This window comes from Geotrypetes seraphini, chromosome 7 (assembly GCF_902459505.1).
Source record: "Geotrypetes seraphini chromosome 7, aGeoSer1.1, whole genome shotgun sequence".
NCBI lineage: Eukaryota > Metazoa > Chordata > Amphibia > Gymnophiona > Dermophiidae > Geotrypetes > Geotrypetes seraphini.
Window position 1 is genome coordinate 137393985 of NC_047090.1, and position 12847 is coordinate 137406831.

General features: G+C 42.6%; 1 protein-coding gene across 4 annotated transcripts in view; it reads right to left on the reverse strand.

Annotated features, from left to right (window-relative positions):
* Window positions 1-12847, reverse strand: part of DDHD1 (DDHD domain containing 1) — a 405278-nt gene that overhangs the window by 29900 nt on the left and 362531 nt on the right. For all 4 annotated transcript variants that reach the window (XM_033952944.1, XM_033952942.1, XM_033952943.1 and 1 more), the window contains one exon: window positions 5927-6155. In XM_033952944.1, coding sequence (XP_033808835.1) covers window positions 5927-6155 — 229 coding nt within the window. The remainder of the gene's footprint in view (window positions 1-5926; window positions 6156-12847) is intronic.

Consider the following 12847-nt stretch of genomic DNA (forward strand, 5'->3'; position numbering starts at 1 on the left):
TTGTCAATGCAGCTTGATTGTGCCGCTGCCGAGGATTACTCTGTCCTTTATATTTTAGGACTTGGCGTTAGAATTTTCAGTCAGTTTACTAATCTTTTTGATTTTCTTGCTCCCTCCTGACGAGGATATTGAAACAGGACCTGTCGAGCGAGCAAAACGAGTAGTGAACATCATTGAAGAGTGAGCAAAATGTGTAGTGAACATTATTGAATAGCCCTTTTGACTGCATGGGACTGAGTGATTTAAGCATAACGGCGAATGGATCAACAGTTATGACTCTTCATTGAGTGAACTCATATGAGCGGGACTGTTTAATGAGCGGAATTGAACAGCGATGATTGGTGAACTTTGAACTTTGTCCCGCTTTGGATTTACTGAGCTAAGTACTTCTCACTGTTTTTCACTATATATTTTTTATCACTTTCACGAACTATTTGTGACAGGTGCACAGGGCTCTCTGCGCTGTGGTTTGATGGACGAGACTGAGGATATTTCATTGATACTTATATTTGTCTTTGTTTTTTGACGATTTTTGTCACTTTTTGCATTTTGGTTTTTTTCATTTTCACATTTAGTGTGTTTTTTTGCATTAGGTTTCAGGGAGATTTTCTTTGGGGTGATTTTCTCTCCTTTTGCCTTAACCTGGGGATGATTGTGCTCCCGATTATCTTGTAATGTATATTTATATTTTTGTATACAAATTATATATAACATAAGGATAATATGATGTACGGGGCAGAGTTTATTTAGATTTATTTCTAAGTGCTTGTCACTTCATAAACACCTGCCCGGGGCCAATGGTTGTAACGAGGGCACTGGGCCCGTACTGATTGATCCTTTTATTTATCTTGTTTTCTTTAATTTCTTTTATCTTGGGAAGCACATTTTTCTTTATCACCTCCAGGGTTATCTAAGGACAGATCATCACCATTAATACCAATTCTTTATAGTTTGAATTATCGTTATTATTGGTATTCATATTTATATTTTGGTTCCTTTTTGGCTATTTTGAGAATAATAGTCCACCACCACCTTCATGATCATCCCATTTCTCTCTCCCTCCTTCCAACATCCTTCTCCAGAATCTGACACCTCTCCCTTCTGAGTCATCAATCTTCCCTCCCAGTGTAATATTTATCCCTCCCTCCTCTGCACCACTATCATGTCCAACAATTTTCCCTATTTCTTCCTTTCCCCACGTATACCATCCGTCTTTCCCTCCTACTCCATGCACCTATGTCTAATAATTTCCTTTTTCTCTTCTTTCTCCCAACCAGCATCTCTTTCCCTCCCTTCCTAACCCCGCAGTCTGTGCAGCATCTGTCCTTCCCTGCCTTCCCAACCCACCCCAGTCCGTGAGCATCTGTCCTTCCCAAACCTCCAGCCCTTGCATCTGTCTTTTTTGTATATTATTCTGCCTGTCTTATGGTGACCCCAGGAAGGGGTGGGGGTGGGGATTGATATATTGAGAAGCCCAGCAGCTCCCCAAGCACTTCAAAGATGGCATCGGCAAAAGATACGGAAGACTGCTTGGTGCAGAATGTGGCTGACGCTGACCTGCGGAGCAGATGACCCTACAAATGCAAATGGCTTCACTGAATTGCTGGCCGGTCTGAGAGTGAAGACATACATGCCATACACGCCAATATCTGGCAAGCGGTCGTGGATATTAAACAAGACATACAGGAGATCATCAAGAGACAGGATGAAGTGGAGGCCCAAATTGGTGAGATGGCTGAGGTGGATGCCCGATCTGATCTCAAGACCCTCTAGGCAGCAAAGATGGAAATGTGGGAGAAGAAACCGGAGGAAAATTGCTCCAGTTGCTACAACCTTGAGGCACACCACTGATAACATCCCTTTCCTCAGAGTGATCTCCATTGATCACTACCCTATGTCACCTTCCACTCAACCAGTTCTTGACCTAGCCCATCACTTTGGGACCCATCCTGCGGGCACTCAGTTTATTTATTTGACATCTGTGTGGAACACTGTTAAAGGCTGGGGCAGCTTCATCTTGGTCTTACAGTTTGGGTGGTGGACAGAGCAGATGATTTTCCAGTACAGATGGTGAAAGTGGTCACTTGGAATGGGCATTAGCTCATTCATCAAGCACTCCAAGATATTGCAACATTTGCAGCATAACAGGTTAGATATTGCCTTGTTGCAGGAGATCCATCTAGATGGGATAGAGCACAGGAAACTTAGATGCTGGTGGGCAGGGGATTGTGTAGCAGCCAATGCGGTGGAGAAGAAACGAGGGATGGCAATTCTGTTCTGGAAAGGGGTGGTCCACAATATTAAATAGTTGAAGCAGGACAGAGATGGGAAATGTATGCCAAGGGGAGGTGGCCCGGAAAACTATTATATTCCATTGCCTGTATGCCCCTAATATCTATGATGCCAAATTCTATCAAAATCTTATGAGACGACTTCTGAGATACTCTGACTTGCCCTGACTAAGGGGAGTGATTTTAATGCCTTTCAGATGGCCTGCATGGGAGGGACAGGGCACAGACTGCTATCGAATGCTAAAGGGGTGCAACATCTTATCCAATTGGTTGACCTGGTGGATGTTGTTTAGTTCGATTAGTAGGACTGAAATTGGTGAGGTAGTGATCTAGGATCATGTTTGAGTGTGGTTGATCTTGGCTGGGTATGATGCAGTGCCCCACAAAAGGTGATGGGTTTCCCTCCCCCCCTGGCTTATTACAAGAATGTTAAATTTCAGGAGAAGCTTCAGGCTGCCTGGAGGGATTATGTGCATAATAACAAACATAATAAGGGATACCTGGTGCTCTTTTTGGGAAGCGGCTAAAACAGTCCTGCACGGAGAGCTGTACCTGCCATGCCTGTAGGATGAAAGATCAGGAAATATTGTGTCTGGAGAAATCTATGCAACAAGCTCGTGGCATCTATGGGAGGAGTCCATACAGTGGAAGCTAGGAAGAGATACTTGGAAATGCAAGTGACTCTTAATGAGTTGCCGCACCAACGGGCCAGGAAGTCCCAAGCATACTATTTGTATAGATACAGTTAAGAAGGGGGGGGGGGAAGCTGGTGGCCTCAGATTGTGGCTCTCATCATATATACTGGAACAATCGACTAACCCAATCCACCTCAACCAGACACAGGAGAACCCACACAATATTCACACACCCACCAACCAAAAATGTCAAAAGAAGAAAAATGTATGATAACCTACTGGCCACCAGAGCAGCGAAACTGGACCGACATCTCACCAATCTGCTGACTTCAACCACAGACTACAAAACCTTCAAAAAAGAAACAAAAAACCTACTCTTCAAAAAATACATGAAACCAATATAACACTACCAAACAGGTTTTGAACTCCTCCTGCAATTTCCAACTACTCCTTAACAAATTAGAAAATGCTCTAACTATTCCATAAGTACTTCTTAATATCTTAATCAAAAGGTTTTTATTATAACAACTCATTACCTCAATATATTAGTGAAGAAAAGGATCTTACTTATTTTAAAAAATCCTTAAAAACCTATCTTTTTAAAGACGCTTTTAACAGTTAGACTTTAGTTATACAACCTAACACTTTAACCCTTTAACTCTTTACCCTTCCTTTTGTTTTTCACCTTTGTGTTTATTCTCTCTAAGAAAGAATTGTAACTTTTCCCTTCTCTCCTCCCTGACTCATGTTGGTTTAACCTGTAAGTTTCTTGTTATTTATTGGATGTTATAACTATGTTTTTTAGAAAATTGTACAACGCTTAGCAAATTGAATAAACGATTCATCAAATACCAATAAAAACTTGAAACTAATGTAATCCGCCTTGAACCGCAAGGTAAAGGCGGAAAAGAAACCACTAATGTAATGTAATATGATCGCTAAGTGGGGAGGGGGGTAGGAGAGTCCATATGGATCAGGAAATATGTGAGATCTTTCAACAGTATTACAGATGTTTATATGCAGCACAAGACGAAGAGGAACTGAGAGCTTCTCAATAGCTCCAGAATATAACGTATCCCAGGGTGACCTTGTAGGAGAAAGCAAAGTTGGAGGCCCCTATTATGCCAGAGGTGGTCTATTTGGCCATTTCGCAAAGAACCATGTTGAAGGCACCTGGGGAGGATAGGTTTCGCAATGAGTTTTATAAACTGTTGGGGGAGGAGGTGGCAGACTCTCTCTCTCAGGCCTTTACTACTACTATTATTAATTATTCCATGGAGAACTCTTGCACAGGGACAATAACTGGCCCCTGATGGACCTCTGGCGTGGCTTTTGTGGGTTCTACAGACTCTATGTGCTTGTATTTCGCGACATTGGCAGTTTTGGGTGCTGGGTGGTATTTTCTCCTCATCTCCCAGGCGAGGACCGTTCCCCAACCCTGGAAGACATGGATGGAGAAAAGCCTGAAGCTCCTGCCCCCTCATGTGTGCCTCGGCACGCAGTACATGGATGCACCTCTGCCGGCAATCCAGTGCAAATGACTCAAATTCAAGTTCGCACATCCTGAGGAGTCCATCCCTATCAATTTCTGAAAATATTGAGGGGTTTTGAGGCAGATAGAGGCATCAGAAAAAAAGATTGTTTAAAATTCAAGATGGCTGACACCAGAAAAATCGCACCAAAAGTGTCCCATGGAGACAAAAACCAAAAACGTGGAAATAGGGGTTTTAGAAACCATTAAAAATGACTTTTTTAGACATCCATCCTCTCGATTTTCACATAGGAAATAATGGGGTTGTACTTACAATTCTTTGCAGTGCTTGCCTGTCAGCTTTTCCTGCAGCCGAAATTGATGGAAAGGACTTTCTGCCTCAGAAACTTCTCCAAATGACCCCAAACCTTGATATTTTCGGGCTGCCAGTCAGAATGACTCTGACCAAGACCTTCATCACCATGGAACATCAAAGCGCGATGGGTGCGGGAAGTACAAGCTGGCACCCTGATACCCTGAGAGCACCCTCAGCCTGCACTGAAGCCTCTGAAAAATTTAGAAGGTAAGCTGGCACCCAAGGGAACAGACCCCAAGCCCTGACGTGACACACAGAAGGCTGGCTCCACCCGAAGGCTTGCCTTGTAGAGCTGCTGTCCGACCTTGCAGAACCTGTGTTCTTTTTCAAGCAGAGAACCCCTAAGTAAGGGGTCTCAGGGAACTGAAACCACCCAAAAAACAAACGTTAAACAAAAAAAGAGAAAAATTAAAAAGAGTAGATCAGAAACACTGCACGGTTCGCTCGCAAAAGGAAAAACTGAATAGAACACTATACTCCACTGGCAATGTGGGAGGTATTGAAAGCTGTATCACACTTCTGTGAGAACTGGTTTGCATTGAACACTCATATATACGGACTTCCTGAGGAGATGTAACAGAATGAAGTTCATTTAATAAAATACTGCTAGATATTTTGCATAAAAAGTCTCTTTATCAATGTATTATTGCTGAGTGTGAAAACATATGTTATAGCTATAATACCAAGAAATTTGCTTCATTAAGCAAAATAGCAAATTTTAAGAAAAACTGAGCTTTATGTAATCAGTGGCTTTGAGCGACCCCAGGATGGGCTTTAAAATTTTTTTTCTGATCAAGCACAATCAAATTCATGGGAAAAACTTCAATTCACACAGTTTTTCCAAGTTTAGGTTTCTCTGGACAGCCTTAACAGGTCATTCTGGAAGAGTTTAGACAAAAGATTAAAGATCAACTTCTTCGGGTCTGCAGAGCAACAGGAAAATAGAAGGCATCTAATGATTGGGAACTTCTGTGCACAAGTAGTGAAAAAGGACTTTTGTTGTTTTCATAAATTTCTGGTAGAACTTGTTTATTAAAACAAAATCATCACGTGACCCATATGCAACTTGGAAAGCTGCATGTCTGAGGATTAATATGACCATCAAAGATAGCTTTTAATTAAACTAGTAGTGAAACAAATGTTAAAACTTTACCTAATATACTTGTTATTGATTCACCATAATGTCGTCGAGGCAGGACTGGTGAAGTACTTGGACTTGATATGTTTTCAGTTTCAGAGACCGAGGTAGTTTCTTTGGGTTGGTTGAGAAAGCTGATCTTGAGGTGCTTGTAAGGTATAGGATTTGTTGTATTGTACCAATGGATCTGGACAGGTGCAATGTTGCTGTAATGTTTGAGTATTAATGGCTCTACTCTGTAAGCCTATGTAACAAAATACAGAGAAAAAATAAGACAAACTAAGATTCCAAATATACACGTATTTACTAGATGAAACTCTTCATTCAGGTAAAACAAACTAATTCTTACAATAGCAACCATAGGGACTTTTATATAATTGATGTAAAAAGAACAGAGAAGCAAATATCCACACAGAGGTGACTTGTTGATTGAAAGGGAAAACCCCTACTAGAACCACTCTGTAAAACACAGTTACTTACCGTAATAGGTGTTATCTGGGGACAGCAAGCAGATATTTTCACATGTGGGGTGACATCATCCACAGAGCCCGGTACAGACAGTGGTAAAAGTGTATTGCCACTAAGTTTTTAGAAACTTCATGACTGCCTGCACTGTGCATGGGTTGAGTGCCTTCCTGCCTGACGCCGGCTCATACTACCTCAGTTCCGTAAGCAAGCTAAGAAGCCAACCAGGGAAGTGGGTGGGATGTAAGAATATCTGCCTGCTGTCCCCGGATAACACCTGTTACAGTAAGTAACTGTGCTTTATCCTAGGACAAGCAGGCAGCATATTCTCACATGTGGGACTCCCTAGCTTAGTGTAATACAGTGGTCTCAAACTCAAACCCTTTGCAGGGCCACATTTTGGGATTTGTCGGTACTTGGAGGGCCTCAGAAAAAATGGTTAATGTCTTATAAAAGAAATAACAACTTTGCATGAGGTAAAACTCTTTATAGTTTCTAAATCTTTCCTTTTGGCTAAGTCTTAATAATAATATTGTCATTTATAACTAAAGAGCCATGTGATCAAGAAACTGTTGTATTTTACTTTTGTAATTATGATAAACATATCGAGAGCCTCAAAATAGTACCTGGTGGGCCACATATGGCTCCCGGGCCGCAAGTTTGAGACCACTTGTGTATTGGAATAGAGGGAGAGTTGACCATTAAGATGAAAATAAATTCTGTTAATACTGCTTGGCCAAAATGACCATCTCACCTGAAATAGGATTCAAGACAGCAGTGAGATGTGAACGTGTGGTTTGAGGACCAAGTAGCTGCTTTGCAAATTTCATCAATGGGAGTGGAATATAAGCAAGCTACTGATGCTGCCATAGCTCGGACTATGTGTTGTAACATGTCCCTTGAGCTGCAGCCCAGCCTGAGCATAGCAGAAGGAAATATAGGCTGCTAGCCATGTGGAACTAGTTCTCTTGCTTACAGGCCAGCCCAATCTGTTAGGATCAAATAAAAGAAATAGTTGAGGTGAAGTCCTGTGTGGCTTAGTCCATTGTATGTAGTAAGCCAAGGCACGCTTACAGTCCAATCTATGAAGAGCTATGAGGCTTTGGGAAGACTGAAACACACTGAATTAAGGTGAAATTCCGTGTCTACTTTTGGAAAGAATTTTGGATGGGTCCGGAAAATGAAATACTGTGTACAGTGGATCATAAACTAATGCTTGAAGCTTACTCACTCAATGAGCTGAAGTGACAGAGATCAAGAAGACTACTTTCCAAGTAAGAAACTTAAGATGAATAGATGCCAGAAGTTCAAATGGTGGCTTCACCAAACTGGTGAGAATTACATTAAGATCCCAGACAACTGAAGGCGGTTTGAGCAGAGGTTTGGAGTTGAATAGTCCTTTCATAAACCTGTAAACAAGAGGATGAGTTGCCAGAGATTTATTGTTGACAGGAATGTGGAAAGCACTAATAGCACTGAGGTGAATACTGATCAAAGTGGTTTTCAGTCCAGAATTGGATAAATGGAGAAGATAATCCAACACTGAAGGGAGAGAAGAGGAGGAAGCATCTAAATAATGGAGAGTATACCACGAATTGAAGAGAGTCCATTTCTGTTGATAGCATTGCTGAGTAAGTGGTTTTCTGGAAGCAGCTATAATGGCTTTTACTGAGTTAGAAAGATTAAAATCTGCTAGAGTCAGACAGAGGTACCAGAGATTGCAGGTTGGGATGTAACAGAGATCCTTGACTGAGTGAGCAGAGATGGAAAGATTTGTAAGGGAATTGGATCCTTGGAACTCAGCTGAAGTAGAAGGGAGAACCAAAGTTGTCGGGGCCACCAATGAACTATCAGGATCATGGTGGCTGATTCATTCTTGAGCTTGACTAAGGTCTTGAGAATTAGAGGGATTGGTGGAAATGCCGTGAGCAGAATTGAGGCAATTTGTGATTGTGGGAAGATGCAAACAGGTCTACTTGAGGAATCCCCCATAATAAGATGTGATGTAATACTTTGGAGTTGAGAATTCACTTGCGAGGCTGAAGAAATCTGCTGAGTTTATTGGCTAAAGTATTCAGTTTTTCTTGCACATATATGGCTTTGAGAAATATGTTTCGAGTGATTGTCCAGTCCTATATGTATTCTGCCTCTTGACAGAGAGGAAGAGAGCCTGTTCCTCCTTGTTTGTTGATGATGAACATCGCTACTTGTCTGTTCACACAAGGAGTACTTGGTTGGAAAGACTCTCTTAAAAGGTTTTGAGAGCATTTCGAATTGCTCGGAGCTCTAACAAACTGATGCGGAGTGTCTTCTCTTGAGCAGACCAACTTTGTGTCCTAAGACTGTCTAAATGAAGCACCCCAAGCATACATGAATGCATCCATAGTGATTACTTTCTGATGTGGAGGGACGTAAAACAACAGACCTCTGGAAAGATATGACGAATCCATCCACCACCGAAGGGATTGATAAAGAGGTGAGGTGACTATGATCTTTTGAGACAAGGGATTGACAGCTTGAGACCATTGAGATGCTAGAGTCCACTGAGCTGTTCTGAGATGAAGTTTTGCAAAAGGGGTAATGAACTGTGGATGCCTTGTGATCTATGAGTTGCATCATCTGTCTTGCTGAGATTGTTTGTAGAGTAGATACTTGAGTGCAAAGATGAAGTAATGTGTCTTGTCTTTGTTGAGGCAGAAATGCCCTAGACCAGTGGTCGGCAAACTCATTAGTCAAAAGAGCCAAAGATCAGCAGTACAATGATTAAGATTTCTTTTGAGAGCCAAATTTCTTTTCAAGAACCATGTTTTTAGGAGTCAGTTTAAACTAGGTACTAACATTAAATAAAACCAGATATCATAATAATAATAATAATTTTATTTAATGACAAAAAAATATTTTTCTACCTTTTGTCGTTTCTGCTTTAATCATCTTGTCCTCACTCACTTCTTTCCAGCCAGCATCTGTCCTCTCTGTCTTCTATGCAGCATCAGCCCCTTCCATGTCTGCCCTCTCATTCTGCTCCTGCCATCCACTGTTCGCCCTCTCCCCGTTCTATATTGCATCTTCCTTCTTTCTATGCTTCTTCCATAAACTATCTTGTGCCCCTTCTCTCCTTTGTACATGATTCATTTCAGCTCTGCCACCTCTCCATTTTTCTCAGTCACTACCCCCCTCCCCTATGCTCTGGCATCTCTCTCTTCTCCTTTCCTTCCCACCCCATGGTCTGGCATCTGTCTCCTTCTTTCCCTGATTCCCTGGCATCTCTCTCATTTCCTTCATCTCTCCATCCCCAATCCATGCTCTGATATCACCTCCTTCCTTTTCCTTTGGTCTGGCATACCGTCCTCCTTTCCTCCATGCCCTGGCATCTCGGTAGCCAGAATGTTCCTCTTCAGAGGGGCCCCAACACAGCATTCTGTATTCACAAGCTGCCGGTGGCTGCCCCAAAGTTTTTCATCTGCTGCAACTTCCCGTTTCCAACAGGGCAGATTGGCGTAGAGGGAAAGCTTCGGGGAAGCCACCTGTAGTTTGTGAGAACGGCTGCCATGTCGGGGCCCCTATGAAATGGAAAATTTAGATGTTTAATAAATAAATTAGGACCGCAGGGTCCCCTGGATCTGTGGAGCCCAGGGCAGCTGCCCTGTTTGCTTTTCTGTTAAAAATAAAAATGTTCAACTGATGCCTTCTTTGAGCTTTGCTGGATCAGGGACAGAACTACTAATTGTGTTTTGTCTCACAATTTGACATTTTTATTTTTAACAGAAAAGCAAATAAGTGGACAGCACATGAAAATTAAAGACATAAGAGAAATTTTTTTTAGATCTACAGAAGATGATTCTGTTTCCTAAATAAAAAGAATTTTTCGGGGGTGGGGGGTGGGTGGGAGGGGGGTCAGGGAGAAAATCAGTTAAGTGCAGGGGTTCTCAACCCAATCCTACCTATGCAGTCCGGTACCTGCAGAGAGGAGCTAAAAATAACTGTTGTTTTCAAGTAGGTTTTCTCTTTCCCGCCACTCTCCATCCGCCCGACAGAGGAAAATCCCATTAAGTCTGTGCAGCACAGCATGTGAGACAAAGAGCATGCGCTACGTTACACTGGCGACAAAACTCATGCGGCGATTAACCATTAAAAGAAAAGGGGGTTTCAATAGGAGACACTGCCGAAAGAAAGTTATACTTTAAAATCTTCAGTATTTGCAGCTGTATCCTAACTCTCTTTGTTTTGCCAGGAGCCAGATCTGAGGGTGCACAGCAGCAGCGAGTATTGTGCAGACAAACTAACCTGCTGGTACAGCCGAAGAGGGAGGAAGGAAAACTGTTGAATTTCTTGGGGGAAAGATGAGGAGTTCTGGCCAGCAGGGGAGGGAAAGCTGGACAGTACAGGGGAGGAGGAGCAGTAGGTAAAGCAAGAAATTGCTGTTTCCCCCTCCCCCCCCCCCGTAGCCAAAATGTTCCTTTACAGAAGGACCCCGACACAGCAGCTGTTCTCACAAGCTGCTGATGGCTGCCCCAGTTTCCCCTCTGCCGCAACTTCCCATTTCTGACAGGGCAGATTGCCACAGAAGGAAAGCTGGGCAGTTTGTGAGAACGGCTGCTAAGTTGGGGCCCCTCTGAAAAGGAAAATTTAGGTGTTTAATAAAGAAGTTTGGATCGCAGGGCCCCATGGATCTGTGGGGTCCAGGGTAGCTGCCCTAGGGCCCCCCTGACAGTTTCGGGCCCTAGGCACATGAGGAGCCACACTCAAGTGGCTAAAGAGCCGCATGCAGCTTGCAAGCCGCGGGTTTGCTGGCCACTGCCCTAGACGAACGATATTGAGAGGGTTGAAGCTGCGACTTTGGCAAGTTGACTTTGAAACCCAGAAGCTGAAGAAAAGTTATCGTCAACTGTGTTGTCGAGTGTACTGCTTGAGGAGATGTAGCTTTTATTAGCCAGTCATCTAGATATGGAAACACTTGCGGCCCATGAGTACGAAGGGCTGCAGCCTTGACCACTAGGCACTTGGTGAATACTCTTGGAAGCTAGGCCAAATGGCAGGACTTTGTACTGAAAGTGTTGATTTGCTATTCGAAACTGCAGAAATTTTTGTGCAGAGGACGTATGGATATGTGTGTGTAGGCCTCCTTGAGGTCTAGAGAGCTCAGCCAATCGTTTCGTTCCAGAAGATAGCATGCAAAACTTTTCTTTGATTAGATATTTGTTTAAGGCTCAGAGGTGGAGAATTGGACAAAGACCTCCTGTCTTCTTTGGAATTAGGAAATACCTGGCGTAGAACTCATGATTTTTCTGAGAAGGAGGAACCACTTCTATGGCACTTAAGTTGAAGCAGAGCTTCAATTTCCTGAAGAAAAAGGGTTGTCTGCTGAGAGGTGAAAGATGACTCTCTTGGAGGGTTGTCTGGAGGAATGGTCACGAAATGGACAGAGTAACCTTCCTTGAAGACTTTGAGGACCTAAGAGTCCATCGTGATGAGAGCCTAATGCTGATGAAACAATTGCAGTCGAGCTCTAATGGGTTGGGGAAGAGACTGAAGAGGAAAAATTTTGGCCATGTTCTCTAAAAGCACATCAGAAAGACTGAGCTGGTTTTTGAGGGGCCGAAGACTGAGACTTCTGAGGTCTCTGTTGTTTTCGTCTCTTCTGTGGTGGAGGCTTTGTAGAAGAGGATGCTGGATAATTTCTCTTGTAGGAATAAGAAGCCGGTTTTGCAGCAAGCTTAGATTGTTGACTCTTAGATTTAGATACGTTCAAAGAGTTCCAGTTCTGCTCATGCTGGGTAAGCTTTTGAGAAGTCTGCCTCTACGCAGTCGCCAAAGAGTTCTTTACCAAGACATGCGATGTTGGCTAAGCAATCTTGAAGATTAATATCCATGTCAGAAACTCGCAGCCAAGCAAGAAACCTCATAGCAAAAGTCATGGCCGAAGCTCTTGACGTTAGTTTAAATGCATCAAATGCAGTTCTTGCCATATACTTTCTTGTTTGCAGGATACTGTGAGCAGCATGCTGAAAATCTTCAAGACATCTGAGGGAAATGTTGTTCAAAATCAGCCAACTTCTTTGCCAGATGTTTAAGGTAGAAGGACATGTAGAAGTTGTAATTTAGAACTCTGTTGTCCAACATAGAATTTTGTAACGATGACAACCAAATTTATTCATAGTCCTCCCCTCCCATCCTGGTGGTGCTGAGGCATAAACCCTGGAGATGTTGGATCTTTAAGGGTTGATTCTACAAGCAATGATTGATGTTGGACTGGATATTATTCTAAAAAAAAAAAAAAAAAATCTTTATTAATTTTCCATTCAAAAACATGATATTATTCTGTAGAGGAAATCAATCTAAAGTGGAGCTATAGTGACAGAAAAAGGAGTCTCCCAATTTTTGAAGACTGCCTCTGATGAGACCCTGTAAGGACAATTTATGTAGCTCCTTAGGAGGTTCATTGAAATCCAAGTCATCAAGCAGATCAGCTCT